This window comes from Clinocottus analis, unplaced genomic scaffold (genome assembly GCF_023055335.1).
Source record: "Clinocottus analis isolate CAN_PGR_092001 unplaced genomic scaffold, fCliAna1.0.p SCAF_2, whole genome shotgun sequence".
NCBI lineage: Eukaryota > Metazoa > Chordata > Actinopteri > Perciformes > Cottidae > Clinocottus > Clinocottus analis.
This window is the reverse complement of record NW_027175931.1, coordinates 14,862,663-14,881,647: the sequence shown is the minus strand read 5'-3', so window position 1 is coordinate 14,881,647 and position 18,985 is coordinate 14,862,663. Positions and strand designations below refer to the sequence as shown.

Sequence of the window (18,985 nt, the reverse complement as noted above, 5' to 3'; positions counted from 1 at the left end):
ATATACATACATATATATACATATATACACACATATATATATATATAAATTATATATATATATATATACATATATATATATAAATTATATATATATAAATATATAATTAGGGCTGTGAAATGATTAACATTTTTTATCAGGTTAATTACAGGTTTCTGTGGATTAATCATGATTAATCACATATTACCAATATTATGGTATATTTTTGTAAAAACATAAAGATTTATGATAAAAGACAGATATATACATTGTCATTTATACATTGGGCTGCTGTTGTAAACAATGCAACTTCAGGCCGTGAGCTGAACCCCGTTATCGTTTCATCCCGCTCCACAGTCGAGCATCCACGCAATCTTTAGCTCATTGGTGATGGCGTAGTACCGTACCAAAGGCTCAAAATGGTTGTATTTGGAGGACAATTATCCTGCTTCTGGCAACCCTGAGATCGGTCGACCAATGACAGTTCTCTCTACCGACAGAGCTCGCGCAAGAAGGAGGACGTAAGATACCGTTTCAAAACATGTAAGAGCGTAAAAACTAGTTTGTGAAAGACTCAGAGAAACATAAATATCACACAAGGCAAAGGCACGGACATTTTGGAATCCCTGCTGGACACATTTTTAGGTCTCGAAAAGAGGACATGTCCGGGAAAAAGAGGACGTCTGGTCACCCATATAATTCTCATTACTCACAAAAGTCCAGTGATCCCCTGTCAGTGCCACATGATCCGTAGCAGCCAAGTCATTTTCCGTTTTGTTCTTTCAGCTTTATAGAGCGCGTTCATTTGTGTCATGATTAGGGTTGCAAAATTCCGGGAATATTCAAAGTTGGAAACTTTCCACGGGAATTAACAGGAATATACGGGAATAAATGGGAATTAACATGAATAATCTGGAATTTTTGGGGTAATTTAACTGTGTTTACCTTGTCATAAGCAGACATGCATGCAAATATTGATAATACAACTTTTAAAAATTACATTTTTGACCTTTTTGACATTTTGTGAGTAGAACTTTATTCTTTCATTGAACAACAAAAACATGAACATTGAATTAAAAAAGGTGTATTCCGTATGATCACCGCCCCCCAACACAAATTTCTTTCTTTAGTGTTTTTCCCTAAATCCTTTCAGGTCTAAATGCTTTCTTCCTGGACCTACATGAACTAGTTCAGTTCATAGTTCATAATTAAAAATTTTAACTAAGTTCACAGCTCCAAAAAATGAACAAGTTCAGTTATTTTTTTCAATATGTTGCAGCTGTAATTTAAACCTCTATCTGTCTGCAATACCGCTCTTGGCCTCTACGCAACTCAGCGCTCGCACACTTGCCAGGCATCGGGCTGAAACATTCAGATGCAACACTGATGACAAAAACGTTTAAAAACAACAGAACGTTTTATGTTTACATTTATGTTTCTGGCAGACGATGTTCCCAACCAGCTGCATTCAGGGTCCAGCTAAGCTCGGCGTGCATGGTCTTGTCTCAACTACATTGAGGTTCCCTGTTATATGCTTTTGCAAAAAAACCTAGGCACATTTTTTTTTCAAAATTCCCGAGCCAAAATTCCCGTGGAAAGTTTCCGGAAATTTACCGGAAACTTTCCGCCCCTTTGTGACCCTAGTTATGATTGTGTGTCTTTGCGGTGCTTTGATGCTTGAGTCCCCCGTTGCCACACGCAAAACTTTGATAAACCCCTCATACTCAACAATATTAATTCCACAACTGTGCTACTCAGCTTGTCACAGGCAGACTTAGTGAAGGGTCTTTGTTGTTCAGTGAGCTGGTTTGACGCATTCCTCTTGAACGCCCCTCGCCGACCATCGCATGCTTCGCGTTGAGATGTTACTTAAGGCTGGTTGTGCCACGGTGAAACGACAACGTTTTCCCGAGTGTACATCTGACAACTAAGTCTGACTGCATTAGAGCGGAAATAGTTAAATAGGTATATTGGAAGCTCATTCTGCGCATGCGTTAAAAAAAAATAACGCATTAATCCTGTAATTTAATCATAATGCGTTAATGCGTTATTTTTCACAGCTCTAATATATAGCTCTCTCTCTCTCTCTCTCTCTCTCTCTCTCTCTCTCTCTCTCTCTCTCTCTCTCTCTCTCTATATATATATATATATATATATATATATATATATATATATATATATATATATATATACATATATATATATATATATATATATATATATATATATATATATTTGAACAGTTTAATAGTAAGGGTTCCTGTGAGGGACAAACCACTCCTTTTATCTATGTTCGGTCTGTTGCTTACCTTAAAGATGTGTGTTAAAGACCAGCAATTGATTCACTTTATAAAACAGCAAAAAGTGCTTTTCATATTTTTCAGTTCAGTTTTAGCTCAGTGAGAAAAGTCCAGTCTGTGTTGTCTTGAACAAGTGCACTGAACATCTTGTGATGTGAGGAAAGTTCTCCTCTTTGAGAGAAGAGTAGAGATCCGGAAGTGATGCTGCTTTAAAGTGCTCTGCATGGATCAGACCGTAGGGTCAGGAGTTTTGCGCATGCGCGATTAACTTTCAATCTGGACGCGGAACCTGCCGGTACTTGCAGTGTATTTGCCGCCTGTGAGAGCGTGTGAAGTGGCTCGCGGCAGCACCGATGCTTGTTGAGAACAGAAGCTACAGAAAAATACGTGCTTTACGTCAGACTCACTTCGTTACGCTGCCAGTCGGTGAGGATGCGGCAGCGCGCGCATCAACATGAATCGCCTTTAAAGTGAAAGCAGTGCCAAAGTAATGCGTTCATGGCGTTTATCTTATTTATTTATTTTTCAAGTTTGATTGACCTTTGATTGTTTGGGCCGGACTGGGAGAGCCGTGAGACGCCAGGTCTGAACTTCGGAGTGATTTAAAGCGATAAGCTCTTGCCGATGAAAAAAAAAAAAACATGCAAAAAAACCCAACATGCAGTTAATGCATAATCAAATAATTAATGCTGTTAAAGGATTGCCAAATTAATCTTGCATTAACGCGTTATCGTGCCAACCCTTCGCATGATTTTTCTGCAATTAATTCAATAATAAAGTAAAAAATAGTGAATTGCACGCCTTTATTGTGAAGTAATGTTATCAAAACAATATAACAGGCACTCTGGAGCAACAGCAAGTTAACATATATACACAGGCACGCGCAGAGACATGTTGGGGGTCAGGGGCTCAAATAAAAAAAAGGGCACCCATCGCCAAAATTATTTATGAAATTTAAAATAATAATAAAGAAATTTAAAAAACTGTAGGATATTTTCAACTTACTAACTCAAATTATCAAATTGATTAATTACATAAAAAACAGGCAAAAACAGAAAAAAACCATGCAATATTGTATAACCAAATGTGCAATCAAAAAATATTCTAACTTCAAATAAAACTCTGCTCTGGCTAAATTAAATAATCTTCACACAAGCATCCTCCTTACTGTCATGTCTTGGAAGATTTATATTACTTCACTGTATTTATATTGTATTGTAAAGTATTGTATTTATTTCAATGTCTTGCTCAATGGCAAAAAGAAGAAGATCGGAGAGTCTTTCTTTCCCACAAAGATTCCTCAGCCTGTTATTTATTATCTTCAGGTTTGAAAAGAATCTTTCCACTGGAGCTGTTCTCACTGGCAGTGTTGCATGGATCCTTACCATCTTGTATATTAGGGCTGGGCAGATTAAAGCGTTAATGCAACATTAATCTTTGATCTGGCAATCCTTTAACGGCGTTAACTATTTTATCATGCGTTAACTGCATTTCTTTCTTTTTTTCCCTTTTTTTTGCATTGGGAGGGGGTTATCGCTTTAAATCTTTCCAGACGGTGTCATTCAGACGTGGGCGTCTTACCGCTCTCCCAGTCTGGCCCGCGTGAGGTCAATCAAACATGAAAAATAAATGAATAAGATGCACGTTATGAATTAAATACAGCGACACTGCTTTTACTTTGAAGGCGATTTATTTTAGGTGCGCACACGCGCTTCCGTATCCTCATCGAACGACGCGAAAACACGTGTTGTATCGTAGCTTCTGTTCTCAACGAGCAGCGGTGCTGTAAAGAACAGCTTCGTCAAAAGCTTCGACAAAGCGCTCACACACCGACAGGATCCGCGTCCAGATTGAAAGTTAATCGCGCATGCGCAAAGCTTGCGCATGCGCGATTAACTTTAACTTTCCAGGAGAACTTTCCTGACTTCACAAGATGTTCAGTGCACTTGTTACGCCAACCGAGGCTTGACCTTTCTTACTGAGGAAGAAACTGAACTGAACTAAAAACATGAAAAGAACTTATTGCTTTTGTAAAAAATGAATCAATTGCTGGTCTTTAACATATATCTTTAAGGTAAGCAACAGACTGAACATGGACCAAAGAAGGAGTGGTTTGTCCCTCACAGAGGCCCTTACTACTGAACAGTACCTGTATGTATGTCAACTTCCTGTTGCTCCAGAGTGCCTGTTATATTGTTCTGATAACATTACTTTAAAATAAAAGCCCGCAATACACTAGTTTTCACTTCATTATTGAATTTAACGCAAAATGCGATTAATCACAGAAAAATCATGCAATTAATCAGTTAATTTTTCTTTAACTTTGCCCAGCCAGAGAAAGAGAGGGAGAGAGAGAGAGAGAGAGAGATGAACATAGCAGTCAGGCTTCGTAGGTCCTGTCGTCGGATGTGATGTGTATTATATCAGCTAGATCCTCGTCCTCCACAACGCTAATAGGCATACACGCAGTAGCATCCATTTAGCTATGACTGCAGTAAGTTTGTTCTTCATTGTGGTTTCCATGTGTTTCCGTCCCAAGTCATCCGTTCGTGTCTGGCTATGACGAGGGGGCGCAGCGTTAGCGTCATCTGTGTGCTTGAGCATCGAGTGGTATTTTAGACTGGATAGCGACGATGATAGCTCAGTTCACAGCTCAGTCTTGTCAAGGGAACCATCTGACAACTGACAGCTTTTTGAAAGTAAACTTTCCATTTATTAGCATCTTATCATTCATTTCGCCGTATCACGCTCACCATTCATTTCAAACCATAATGTTAGCCTAGCTTCAAAGCGCAAACGGCGTGCCTATTGTTTTGCTTCCGGTTGAGCTACATCCTGCGTTGAAAAATTAAAATGTGTTAATGGCATTAATGAAATTGACGGCAATAAGGATATATTAGGCAATAAGGCAATCAGGATATATTAGGGCTGGGCAAGTTAACGCTTTAATATTGCGTCAAGTTTTCAATCGATTTATGGCGTTAATTATTTGATCATGCGTTAACTGCATTTTTTGGGGAGGGAGGGGGGGTTTACTTTGAAGGCGATTAATTTCGGTGCGCGGATGCGCTTCTGTAGTCTCACCGGACGATTTGCCGACTTGAGCCTGACGGGAAAGCCCGTATTGTTCTGTAGTTTCTGTTCTTAGCTGCCACGAGTCGCTGAGTCGCCTCACAAAGCTTCACAGGTGGTCAGTCTACTGGCAGGCTCACACTGCAGGCTCAGCGTTCCCGGATTAAACATTAACCGTGCATGCGCAAAGCCGCTGCTGATACCTGTCAGCTGTCCTTCACATCTCCACCTCATTCAACCAGACTTCAGTGCACAGTGTTCAAGCACAGTGTTCATATATATATATATATATATATATATATATATATGTACGTATTAGGTCCCAAAAAGTACAGATGAAGGCACAAATAATCATAATGCAAATAATTATAATGCATGTACTGTATTTAAAAAAAAAAAAATACATTCTTAAAAAAAATTAAACTTAAAAAAAATTATAATAATTATAAAATGATAATAATTATTATATAATAGCTTTAACTTTGATAATTCTATTTAGGCCACCAGAAAGGGCTTAGGGTCCTTTCAGCAGCAGCAGCCAAACTCCCTGCTGTCCTCCCTGCGCCGCCTCTCACCCCATCATCCCGCTTGGCTCTCTGTCGGCACCCACCGATGATGCCACAATGCTCACCTGAGGAGCTTAGTTAGCTAGCGAGTGCTAACAACAGCTACCACAAGAAATTTGAGATCAAGTAAACGACACTGAAAATTCCACACAAAAATAAAAAGTGTTGTCAGCGCTAGTTGCAGCAGCTAGCTCCCGACAACCACTGCCCAACTTGAGGAATAGTAATCAGAATAGTTGAGAATGGTATTAAGAAATTGATCACTTACTATATGTCTTTTCCAACCAGACTGATTTACATCCCAAAAAAAAAAAATTTACTGTGGTTTTTCAAGTGTAGATGAGACACATTCTGCTCCAAATACATGTTCATATCAAACAGAAGTCGAAGCCTAGTCATGGTTTGTATGTCAGGTTTCTCCTCATTGCATATGCATTTAGTTAAGGGAGAATCAAACAAATAATAGAAGACATGGTATCATGTCTTCTATTATTATGTCTTCAATAATTCTCTACCTCAGAAGACTCTGAAACTTGTATAGAATAAAATCTGGGCAAAAATGAAGCAATCAGGCTATTATTAATGAAAATATTATTATTGTCACTGTTTTTCAGCATTAGGGTCGTATTATCACTTTACACTTATTCCTTGGGGCAATGGTGCCTCATTATAGAGAGATTGTTATAACACATGGGTATGTATTATTTCATATGCAAGTGCCTATAAAAAGTGAATTCAAGACATTATGTAAAAATCGAAAAAATGACCCAACTCCAGAGGGTAAAACCTTTTTAAGCCTCAGCCTTATTTTTTGCTCACAAAAAAAATTAAACTTACTTATCTCCGCAACCACATCGTTGTTTAACTTCGTTTAAATTGCTACAATACTGCAATCCTTGTGAGAAGAGACCTATGGTTTAAATTTAAGTAACCGTTAAGTTTCACTGAATCCTTAATAAGTTTGAGTATTTTTGTTGCAGATTCCAATTCTTTAGTTCCTAATTTTTCCAAAAAAAAGTGTGGGCTGTTGTTAAGGCCCTGAACCACACAGTTTGAAAAACTTGGTGACTGCTTGAGGAAGCATTTTGGGCTCATATCAGCTGGAGGTTCATATTCATGATCAAAATATGGTATAACATTTGTTTTTCTTTCTTTTGGGGTAGGGGGTTGCTCTGCGGCTGAATACATGCAGATTGTGCTAACAAACACAATTAAATCCACAACAGTGTTTTAAATCTGGTCTGTGGTGGTTGTTGTGCAGAATGGAGTCATACGCTCCTGTGTCAGGTTGACCAGATGCTGCTGAGTCTGTTGTGATTTTGAAAGCAATGTTGGTCTCCTTTAGGTTCTGTGAGACTTTGAATCTCTAGGAATCTTCATTGTTTGATGTTTTGTTTTAATATGATGCATGGATGGTTTAATCCTGACACTGTTTTCTGTCAGGTGTTGAATGTTAATCTATCCGAGGGAGACAAGGTGGTGTTTGAAGATGTGGGCCAAAGTGAGAACACCATGCTGGCCAATGAGTCCATTCTGATGAGGGGGTTGGTAGTGAGAAGCCACAGCAATCAGATCTCTATCCGCTTCCACAACCAAAGGTCTCGGGTTGGATCAGTGCTGCTGAGATACCAAGGTAAGTTTTTTTTACATGACATGTTCATGAAGTCTTGTTGTAACTCAGTTGCAAGTCATTGCCATGGACTTGGAAACAGCATATAATGGTTATAAAATATGTTTTCTTTCTTGTATTCAAAATTGTATATTTAATTCAAGTGATCACATATTAAAAAAATATTTGCTTCGGCTAATTCTGGTACAGGAGCCCAAAATATATAACATTATATAAAACACAACACTCAGTGTATTCTTTGGACTAGGATTAGGACTGCCTGTTCTGTAGATAGACTTGATTGATCTCATGAGATGAGTCTTTTATTCCTGGCAAGTGGTAGGCATTGTGTAGCAGAGTATATGTTATCACCTGTTAACACAATGTTTTGTATCGTTAGCCTGAAAATTGCTCAGCCACATTGACTAATGTATTACCTTTGTAGCTACTTTACTTTTCAATTTTTGTACTAAACATGTACAAGAAAGACAGACATTTTGGAAAGGCTCTATCTTTTCTGCTTGTTAGAGAGTACTGTACAATATATTGTTTCATCATAGACATTGGCCGCGTTTCCCAGATTCATTAAGACGCTCTTAAGCGCTAAGAGCGTCTTATGAGCGCTCTAAGAGCGCTGTGAAAGAACGACGCGTTTCCCAGAGTTGTTCTTAGCTAAAGACGCTCTTTCACTAAGAACGAAACGTAAGATCGGTCTGACCCACTCTTAACAGATATCAGGGAAACTGGAAGGTGTAACTGAACTCTGCGGAACCTCATCAAGAGACGCTCCACATATAAAGGCGTTGCTGAAGTCCACGCGTGAGAGACACCACGGCTGCAATACAGCAGAGTCTCGCTGCGAACCAACAGTGTCGCCCTGTGCTGTCAGACCGGGCTGTCCAGTCCGAGTACCGGCTTCCCCGTGTGGAGATCCAACGCCTCGTCACACTAGTGTCACCACACATCCAGAGGCCAACCCGCTGCAATGTTGCCCTCAGCCTGCGGTTTTACGCAGTCGGGAGCTTCCTGGAGGTAGTGGGGGACGGCAACGGCCTCAGCAAGGCATCGGTTTCACGGAGTGTGGCAGCCGTGACACCGATCCTCCTGCGCCATGCTCGCACACACATCAGAATGCCCACCACACGGGACGAGGTCCACCAGGTCCACCGTGGATTTCATGCCATGTCTGAGATCCCCCGGGTGATTGGTGTCGTGGATGGCACACACACGTGCCCTTACCGTAATTGCACCTGTGTGTGGGGACCACAGGGTGTTGTGCGTGATTTATGCACTGATAAAGTGGTGGGTGATCGATTAACCTGGCATCGATTGATTTAGTTTCATCACCACGGCAGTGAACAGCTCCCACTAAGAGCGTCTTAGGAAGCTTCTTTGGCGAGATCTTAAGAAGGCAGTTAAGAACGCATCTGGGAAACACTCGTATCTTAGCGCTCCTTCTTAGCGAACCCTTCTTTTGAGCCTTCTTAAGTCCTTAAGAACGATCAAATCTGGGAAACGCAGCCATTGAGATGTCCGCATGCTCAACAGTCACATCGCAGAATGTGTGAGGTTGGTAAATTAACTCAAGCAAGTCATACTACAGTGTTGTTGCTGCTTGATACAACAGCATAAGTTGTATGTTTCTCATTTCCCATGACTAATCCAGTGTTTTCTATTAATTCATCAATATAGTCCCCAGGAGACAAAAACAGCTAGTCCTGCTAGTCAGATTTCAGAAAACTATGTAGAGATTCCACTCTTTAATAACTCTTCATTCATGCTTATTTCCATTATTGTCCTCCAAAGCGCAGATGCCATCTGCAAACTTCTTATCTGGTGCTTAAAAGGTAGTGTTTAGTGTAGTGTAGGCTGTGTTTCTCACCGCAAAGTGTGTGTGTGTGTGTGTGTGTGTGTGTGTGTGTGCGTGCGCGCGTGCGTGTGTGTGTGTGTGTGTCGTACTTAACTTGGTACCAGCAGATACCCATTAGGGCTTGGATCAGGTTTAGAGTCCTAAAAATATTGTGATTTTGATCAGGACATTTATACAATAGATGCATAGATAATGGGGCATAGGGGCTCATTCATACATAAAAATCATCAGACCACTGCCATTAATACCCCGATACTCACTATTATTAAGTGTGGCTTCAGCCGCATGGGGTCATAGACCAGCCAACTTCATGTTCTCCTGCGGGCTTATTAGTTGGAATGCTGCAAGCATTCCAACTATTGTTCTTCGAATCTTTATTAAACTTTTTTTTCTATTTCTTCCGTACGTATTTTGGCCCGTTTCAACTGCTTCATATTTTCAGCGACAGAAACCGTTCAACTCTTAAAATATTCAGCTTCTTAAGGACATAAATAAAATAAAATCTGCGAAACAGCTAGTCCGAGAAAGGTGAACCACGTTATAGCGAGGGACAACTGTATATATATATATATATATATATATATATATATATATATATATATATATATATATATATATATATATATATATATATACACACATACAATGATACATACAATGTATATATTAGGGCTGGGCAAGTTAACGTGTTAATATCGCGTTAACTTTTCAATCCTTTAACGGCTTTAATTATTTGATCATGCGTTAACTGCATGTTTTTTTTGTTTTTTTTTGCATTGAGAGGACCTTATCGCTTTAAATCTCTCCGTAGTACAGACCTGGCGTCATACGGCTCTCCCAATCCTGCCCGCACGAGGTCAATCAAACATGAAAAATAAATAAATAAGATTAACGCTATGAACGCATTACAGCGGCACTGCTTTCACTTTAAAGGCGATTCATGTTGTCGCGCGCGCGCTGCCGCAGCCTGACTTCGTTACGCAGCAGACTGGCAGCGTGACAAAGTGAGTCTGACGTAAAGCATGTATTGTTCTGTAGCTTCTGTTCTCAACAAGCAGCGGTGCTGCAGCGGGCTGCTTCACACGCACTCACAGGCAGGCAAATATACTATATGAATATGTACCGGCAGGTTCCGCGTCCAGATTGAAAGTTAATCGTTAATGCGCAAAGCTCCTGACTTTAAAGCAGCATCACTTCTGGATCTTTCCTCTTCTCTCAAAGAGGAGAACTTTCCTCACATCACAAGATGTTCAGTGCACTTGTTCAAGCCAACACAGACTGGACTTTTCTCACTGCGGAAGAAAAACTGACAAAAGGAGTGGTTTGTCCCTCACAGGGACCCTTACTACTTAACAGTACCTGTTTAAATATATATATATATATATATATATATATATATATATATATATATATATATGTGTGTGTGTGTGTGTGTGTGTGTGTGTGTGTGTGTGTGTGTGTATCTTAACTAGCTGTTGCTCCAGAGTGCTGTTATATTGTTCTGGTAACATTACTTTAAAATAAAAGCTGCAATACACTAGTTTTTACTTCATCGTTGAATTTGGCGCATAATGTGATAATTCGCGATTAATCGCAGAAAAATCATGCGATATATAAATATATAATAGTTCTGTGAATAGTTCTGTGAAATGATTACAATTTTTAATCAGATTAATCACAGGTTTCTGTGGATTAATCATGATTAATCACGTATTAGCAATTTTCTCGGTATATTTTTGTAAAAACAAAGATTTGTGATAAAAGACGGATATATACTTTGTCATTTATGCATTGGGCTGCTGTTGTAAACAATGCAACTGTAGGCCGTAAGGTGAACCCCGTTACCGTTTCATCCCGCTCCACAGTCGAGCACCTACGCAATCTTTAGATCTTGAAAAAAGAACGAGTGGTGACCAAAAAAAAAGTTTGGCGCTGAAATTCCAGTCGATCATTGATGCGGCGATGTTTTATGCCGAACTTGTTTTTTCACAGCGTAACAGGATATTCGTCACGAGTGGAGGTGACGAGGTGCTCAATGTTGCCAGATTGATGGTGGCGTAGTATCGTACCACAGGCTCAAAATGGTTGTACTTGGAGGATAATTATCATGCATCTGGCAACCCTGAGATCTGTCGACCAATGACAGTTCTCTCTACACTCAGAGCTTGCGCAAAAAGATAAACGTAAGATACCGTTTCCAAACTTGTAAGTGGGTAATAACTAGTTTGTGGAAGAACCAGAGAAATACAAATATCACACGAGGCAAAATCCCGGACGTTTTGGAATCGCTGCCGGACTCATTTCTAGGTCTCGAAAAGAGGACATGTCCGGAGAAAAGAGGACGTCTGGTCACCCAGGTAATTCTCATTACTCACAAGAGTCCAGTGATCCCCTGTCAGTGCCACGTCATTTTCTGTTTTGTTCTTTTCAGCTTTATACTGCGCATGGATTCGTGTCACGATTGTGCGTCTTTGCGGTGCTTTGATGCTCGGGTTCCCCATTGCCACTCACAAAACTTTGGTGAACCCCTCATCCTCAACAATATTAATTCCGCAACTGTGCTACTCAGCTTGTCACAGGCAGACTTAGTGAGGGGTCTTTGTTGTTCAGTGAGGCTGGTTTGACGCATTCCACTTGAACGCCCCTCGCCGACCATCGCATGCTTCACGTTGAGATGGTATTTAAGCTGGTTGTGCTGGTGAAACGACAACGTAGATCTTACATCTACGGACGTAGATCTTACATCTACGTCTGACTGCATTAGAGCGGGAATAGTTAAATAGGTATATTGGAATATTGGAAGCTCATTCTGCACATGCGTTAAATGCGTAAAAAAATTAACGCATTAATCCTGTAATTTAATCATAATGCGTTAACGCGTTTTCTTTCACAGCTCTTAATATATATACAGTCGTCCCTAGTTTATCGCGGGCGATACCTTCCAAAAACAACCCCGCGATAGACGAAATCTGCGAAGTAGTGAGTTTTATTCTTTTAAGATTATTATACATGTTTTCAGGCTGTAAAACCCCTAACCACACACTTTTATACACAAAAATAAGCCTGAACATTTTTAACAAATTTCATTTTAATGCTCAATCTACGAGGTCCTCTGATCCGTGCCTCTTTGTCCGGGAGCCGCTCTGCTGACTTTTTATCCGGACGTATTCTGTCCTGTACAGGAGAGACTGCACGGAGGAGATTGATTCCCAGGTGTACAGTACAGCCCGTTAGCTTAATGAGGGCGCAAAACACAATGCGCGTTTATACTGTAAGTTGTAAAAAAAAAAAAATAAAATTTAAATCCGCGAAACAGCGAGTCCGCGAAAGGTGAACCGCGATATAGCGAGGGAAGACTGTATAGTAAAAATTTCATTTGGAGGACAGGTCAAAGTGTTATACAGCGTCCACAGGGAAAGTCTGCAGCGACTTCAAGTTAAAATTGTTTAGGCCATCAGAGAAGGCTTAGCAAGACCTGACCCGCCACTGGTCCCTTGTACTTTTATTGTTGTGGTTCTATATTGTACGTATTTGTTTTTAAGTTCACACCACTGTGCCATGCAAGCTAAATATAACTTTCAGACTCTACAATTGTGAAATGGCACATGAATTTGACCCTGTAATATATCTAAGGACAGATTAGTGAGACATAAAGATGTGAATGACCTGTAACTTTCTGCTGTTGAGCTCTGATGAGACCGAAGTTATTTTACTCGGACCAAACACCTCAAAAATCAATTATCTAATGATTTAGTTTCGCTGGATGGTATTGCTTTGGCATACACCACCACCATAAGGAATCTTGGAGTTTTATTTGACCAGGACTTGTCAGAAACGTTAATCCATGCAGTTGTTACTTCAAGACTAGATTACTGTAACTCCTTATTATAAGGTTGCTCTGGTAAAGCCATTGGGTCTCTTCAGTTGATACAAAATGCTGCATCTTGTGTACTAACGAGGACCAGAAAGAGATATTACCCCTGTATTAGCTGCTCTCCACTGGCTTCCTGTAAGATTTAGAATTATATTTAAAATCTTTCTCTTCATCTCTAAAGCCTTAACTGGTAATGCACCATTATATCTTAAGGAGTTTATAGTGCCATATTACCCCATTAGAGAGTTGCGTTCATTGAATGCAGGGTTACTTGTGGTTCCCAGAGTCTTAAAAAATAGGTTGGGGGCCAGAGCCATCAGTTATCAAGCTCCTCTTCTGTGGAATAAGCTTCCACTTTCAGTCCGGGGGGGCGGACAAGGTCACCTCATTAAAGATTAGACGTAAGACTTTCCTCTTTGACAGTTCTTATAGTTAGGGCTGGCTCCGATCTTTGATTCATGAAGCTTTCTTTCAGAGGTTGGGTAGGACAACTCTCCTCGCGATTCACGAGGGTATCCACCCTGCACATTACTAACTCTCGTCCTTTCAAGGAGTCTCTGTGCTTCCTCGCCTCAAGTTTCCAGGGACCGTGGCTGTCTGGAGCTGGTCCTGCCCCCCACGTTGAACCATGGCTGTCTGGAGCTGGACCTGCCTCCCACCATGGATCATGGCTGTCTGGAGCTGGACCTGCCTCCCACCATGGATCATGGCTGTCTGGAACTGGTCCTGCATGCTACGATGGACTGTGGCTATCTGGATCGTGGTCCATACCTACCACTCATTATATGAATAGTTTTTGTCATATTCATGTAATATGATGTAACTCTGTTGCTCAATGACATCTACTGCTTCTGTCCATTATGGGAGAGGGATTCTCCTCTGTTGCTCTCCCTCAGGTTTCTTCCCCTTTTCCCTGTGAAAGGGTTTTTACTATCTTTATTTTGGGGAGTTTTTCCTGATCCGATGTAAGGTCCTGGGACAGGGATGTTATGTGTACAGATTGTAAAGCCCTCTGATGCAAATCTTGTATTTGTGATTTTGGGCTATACAAAATAAACCGAATTGAATTGAATTAGTCTCCAAGTTCTTACCTACCACTCATGACCAAGATGTTCAGCTTTTATATAATTTAAACTCATCCATATTGAAGGCCAAATCTATGACACGTTGAACTGTAGGTCACCTTGTACCCTTTTGTATGATAAAGACAAAAATGAAAGCAGTGATTATCGGAACCTTTCATTACAACCAAAACATGATATATGGCCTAAGGTCTACAAAGACAAGACAAAGTGATGTAACATTCAGCAGACATTTTACTGCTGCAAGGCAATTTGTCTCAGTGAAAGCTCCCTGTTAGCACCAGTGTTATGATAACACAATGCTACTATGATGGCTCTTTTATCTCTTTTCTAGTCTCCAGTGAGACTATGAGCTTCGTAGTTTTTTATTGGCCTGAATATTAATAGCTGCAGCTGACCATGGTAATGACCAGCTCAGGGAGTGATAGGACACAGCTCCAGCAGCTGCTGCTATGACTGCACTACTCTGGGAAGTTGCTCTAATGAGAAATACTATAAAGACCAACTTCTCTTCTTATCTCTTTTTCTGTGAGAAACTATAAAGCTGGCCAACATCCCTCAGCTCTAACAGTGTTGGAGGCGACCAAGGTCGTAGGTTGTCATTTATTGGCCTATTTAATTTCCCTACATATTTCCTCGTCTAAGGCCCAGCGCTGTCCCCAACAGACAGAATCAATAGCACTACAGCCAAGCCATCAAAGGGCTAACAATAAAACTAGGGCAATTACAGTGGGATGAATCAGAGTCTTTAGCAGAAATATATTATTAATATGTTTGGCTGAACGCCAGGAGCCTGAAGGGAGACAAATCTGTGGCAATAAAAAAAAGCCAGTTAGTTAACTGCTCACCTGAGAGCCACACATTGTGTGTGTGTGTGTGTGTGTGTGTGTGTGTGTGTGTGTGTGTGTGCGCGTGCGTGTGTGTACAAACTAGATGCTGGTAGCCACAAGGGGACAATGATACATTAAATCAGTGGTTCTTCTCAACTGGTCTGGCTCCAGGAGTTACCATCACCCTTAATGACAAGCCGCGAACCAAATCGAGGAACATTCTCAACATCTCCAATGTATTTAATGACAAGATGGTGCAGTTTGAACCTGAGATAGTATGGAGACAGTGGTGTTACATGCTGTGTGTGTGTAGGGGTGTAAAAGGTGCATAACAAAACAATAAGATAAGTAATAGAACCTAAACTAACTCTGCGGCCCAGGTGCATAATAGTCACATGGGAATAAAAAACAATATCAGTGTACTCCTTTAAAGGATTTACATTTTGGTGCCATGCTGTTGAATTACGCTCAAAAACGTCTTCGTCTGTGAGCGAGTGACGCAAAGTCCCCTTGTTATCGGGCCGCACAGAAAGAATGAAAAAAAAAAAGAAACAAAAAAAACTAAGGCCGGTATGTTTCAAGTCTGCCGGTGTGCTGGTGTTCTGGATTAAAATCAAGGCAGAATGTCCTAAAATCGCCAAAAAGCCCTGAAAACCTGCAACTACTCTGTGTTTTATAAAAGTCCCTTCAAAATAAAACCACAGGATTTTTAAAAAAACAAAGAAAAAAGAATTTATTCAATTTTTTATTTTATTTTATTTTATTTTTCAAGCAACGCCCGCGACCCATTAAAAACGGACCCACCAGTTGAGAACAACTGCACTAAATGTCACTGTGGTGGTGCTGCTGTATATTTTCCAAGAGACATTTGTTGTTTTATTTACCTCTGTTTAAGCAAACATCTTCGTTAAAAATCTATTTGACTTTGGCCGTTTGGAAAGTCAGGGCCTGTGGGGTTTCTGTCATAATTACAAAAATGTCATGTGAATACAGTATTCGAATATATATGTAGCAGAGTATGATAGTTAAAGGCTGCATGGTGGTGTAGTGGCACTGACGCCTCACAGCAAGAGGTTTCAGTTTTTCTTCCCAGTGGTAAGTGCACGGGGAGAGACCTTAGAAAAAGGTGACATCACAAACAGATATGCACCAATTGGATTTTGCAATATTTGAAACAGCAATAAGCAATGACATTATTTTTGGAGACTCCAAAATGATTATAGACTAGGGGTGTCAAACTCATTATAGTGAAGGGGCCACATGCTGCCCATTTTGATCTCAAGTGGGCCGGACCACTAAAATCACAGCATAATAACGCATAATTAACGACAATGTTTCTCTATGTTTAAATCATTGGTGAAGGTTTTTAGATGATAAACTCTATTTTAAGGTCTTTCAACAATTACCTAGAAACATAAAGACCAAAAATTCAGACATCAGTCCTCTGTTTATCTGCCTGGGCTCTCCTCTGCAGATTTCCCTCGCTTTGTGACACGTTTGTGACGCCACTTTCATAACGTGATCCATGTTTAACGACTTCTAACACAATAATGTCAGTGCTCACATCAATTGCGACTGTGGATTAATGGTTTGCATGTCCATCTTATAAGCAGAGGATCAGAGGTTTGAATCCCAGCTCTGCTAGTTTTGTTCTTAAAAAAAAAAGGTTTTTTTTGTGTGGATAAAACACCCTGGCGGGCCGGAATGGACCCCCTGGCGGGCCGGATTCGGCCCACTGGCCATATGTTTGACACCCCTGTTCTAGACCCATCTCCATCTCTATTATTCAGCTCTTGAATTTGAAAGTCTGTAATTCATAACATTCACTGAGGACAGAGGTTCTGCTTTTTGAAATTAAGCTTTTGTCCCTTCTACTTAGCTCTTGCTGAAATTTCACTCTCTTTGAGCTTAATTCCCTCTCTCTTTGTGTCTCTTTCTCTGTTTCTGTCTTAAATCTCTCTATATCTGACTCCGTCATTTCTTCCTCTGTCTGTGTCTCTGCAGCCTTTGTGTTGAGCTGTGTCTTCCCCCAGAGGCCTCTCTTCGGTGACGTATCAGTTAGCAGTCTCCACTCTGGAGGAGAGGCTTTCTTCTCCTGCTTGACCGGCTACCAGCTACAAGGCTCCAATGTGTTGACCTGCCGCAATGCTAGCACCCCCTACTGGTGCGGAAAGGAACCACACTGCCAAGGTGAGGCAACCAAAAGCAGAAGGAAACACAATCACAGCTCATCCTCCATTTCCACAGTTATTATCAGATATTATTTTACGGTGGTGTAGTGATTGGCACTATCGCCTCACAACAAGAGGGCGACAGTGGTTTGTGTCCTTCTCGGTTCTCTTCATTCCTCTTTTAGTCCATAAGGCATGCAGCTCCCGGTTAATCGACAACTGAGTGTGGATGTTTGTCGTATCGTTTTTAACGTACCGGTAGCGCGGTACTTTTGTAGCATCGGTATACCGTGCAACATTAGCTCAGCCGAAGACCGCCCAGCGGAGGAGAACCCCACTGCAGCCCCGGGCACGGCCCATACAGACACCGCTGCCAACAACCCCCACCCAGGTCCCAGATCCTCTGACCCCAATGAACGCCGGCACCCTCTCCAACCCACAGGGGGTCTATTAAACGCCAGGGCAGGTGTGTTGGAGGTGCAGGCAGCCCGGACACTTCCGCAGGGAGTGTCTGCTGATGGAGGTGGGCCAGGTGATTCGGGTTGCCGACACTCCAACGCCCTTCACCCGTCCGGAAGTGAGGTACCGCGGGGAGGGCGTGATTTAAGTGGGTGAGGATTAGGTGTGTGCATGGGGACGTTCACGAGTATCCCATAATGCCAGGGCAGGTGTGTTGGAGGTGCAGGCAGCCCAGACACTTCCGCAGGGAGTGTCTGCTGATGGAGGTGGGCCAGGTGATTCGGGTTGCCGACACTCCAACGCCCTTCCCCCGTCCGATAGCGAGGTACCGCGGGAGGGCGTGATTTAAGTGGGTGAGGATTAGGTGTGTGCATGGGGACGTTCACGAGTATCCCATAATGCCAGTGGAGATTAGATACTGAGGCAAAAAGCATAATATAAAGGCTGCGGTTAGCTCCCGCCTTACGCACCCTCTGATCTTGGGAACCAATTGGCCCGGGTTTAATAATTTAATGCGTCAGGCAGCGGGGGTGCGTTTACGGCAGACAGAGTCATCTGTAGTGTGCTCAGCGGGAACGCAAGGTTGTCCGACACTGCAGACGGGGAGGCGGAGGGGGAACCGGTGCAGCCCCCTGGGGAGGCTACACCGGCTCCCCAGTTCCACTTCATGGAGGATTTTCCACTCGAGCAGTCTCGTGATGATACTCTGTGCGAGGCCTTTGACCAAGTGATACGGGTTGATGGTCAGCTGCTGCGCCCTGACACAGCTCAATTATATCCGCACTTCTCATTGATTAGGGATGGGCTAAAGATGCCGGGAAATGATTTTCCATGCAAGGCAAGGCAAGGCAAGTTTATTTGTATAGCACATTTCAGCAACAAGGCGATTCAAAGTGCTTCACATAAAAGCAGATTTAAAAACAGTTAAGAAAACATTAAAACAGTCAAGAAAAATAAAAATGAAAGGCAGATTTAAAAACAATTTAGAAAACATTAAAACGGTTAAGAAAAATACAAATAAAATTAATAAGAGTTGCAGTGCAGTTTAAGAAATAAAATGTAGAAGTGAGATGCAGCATTGAGTCTAGTTCAATTAAAGGCAACCTCAAACAGAAAAGTCTTCAAACTGGATTTAAAGGCGCTGAGGGTCTCAGCAGATCTGTAGCTTTCAGG

General features: G+C 41.4%; 1 protein-coding gene across 6 annotated transcripts in view; it reads left to right on the top strand.

The window, feature by feature from the left end:
- sez6b (seizure related 6 homolog b) overlaps window positions 1-18,985 on the top strand; it is a 210,298-nt gene that overhangs the window by 135,451 nt on the left and 55,862 nt on the right. For all 6 annotated transcript variants that reach the window (XM_068585588.1, XM_068585589.1, XM_068585587.1 and 3 more), the window contains 2 exons: window positions 7,361-7,550; window positions 17,187-17,372. In XM_068585588.1, coding sequence (XP_068441689.1) covers window positions 7,361-7,550; window positions 17,187-17,372 — 376 coding nt within the window. The remainder of the gene's footprint in view (window positions 1-7,360; window positions 7,551-17,186; window positions 17,373-18,985) is intronic.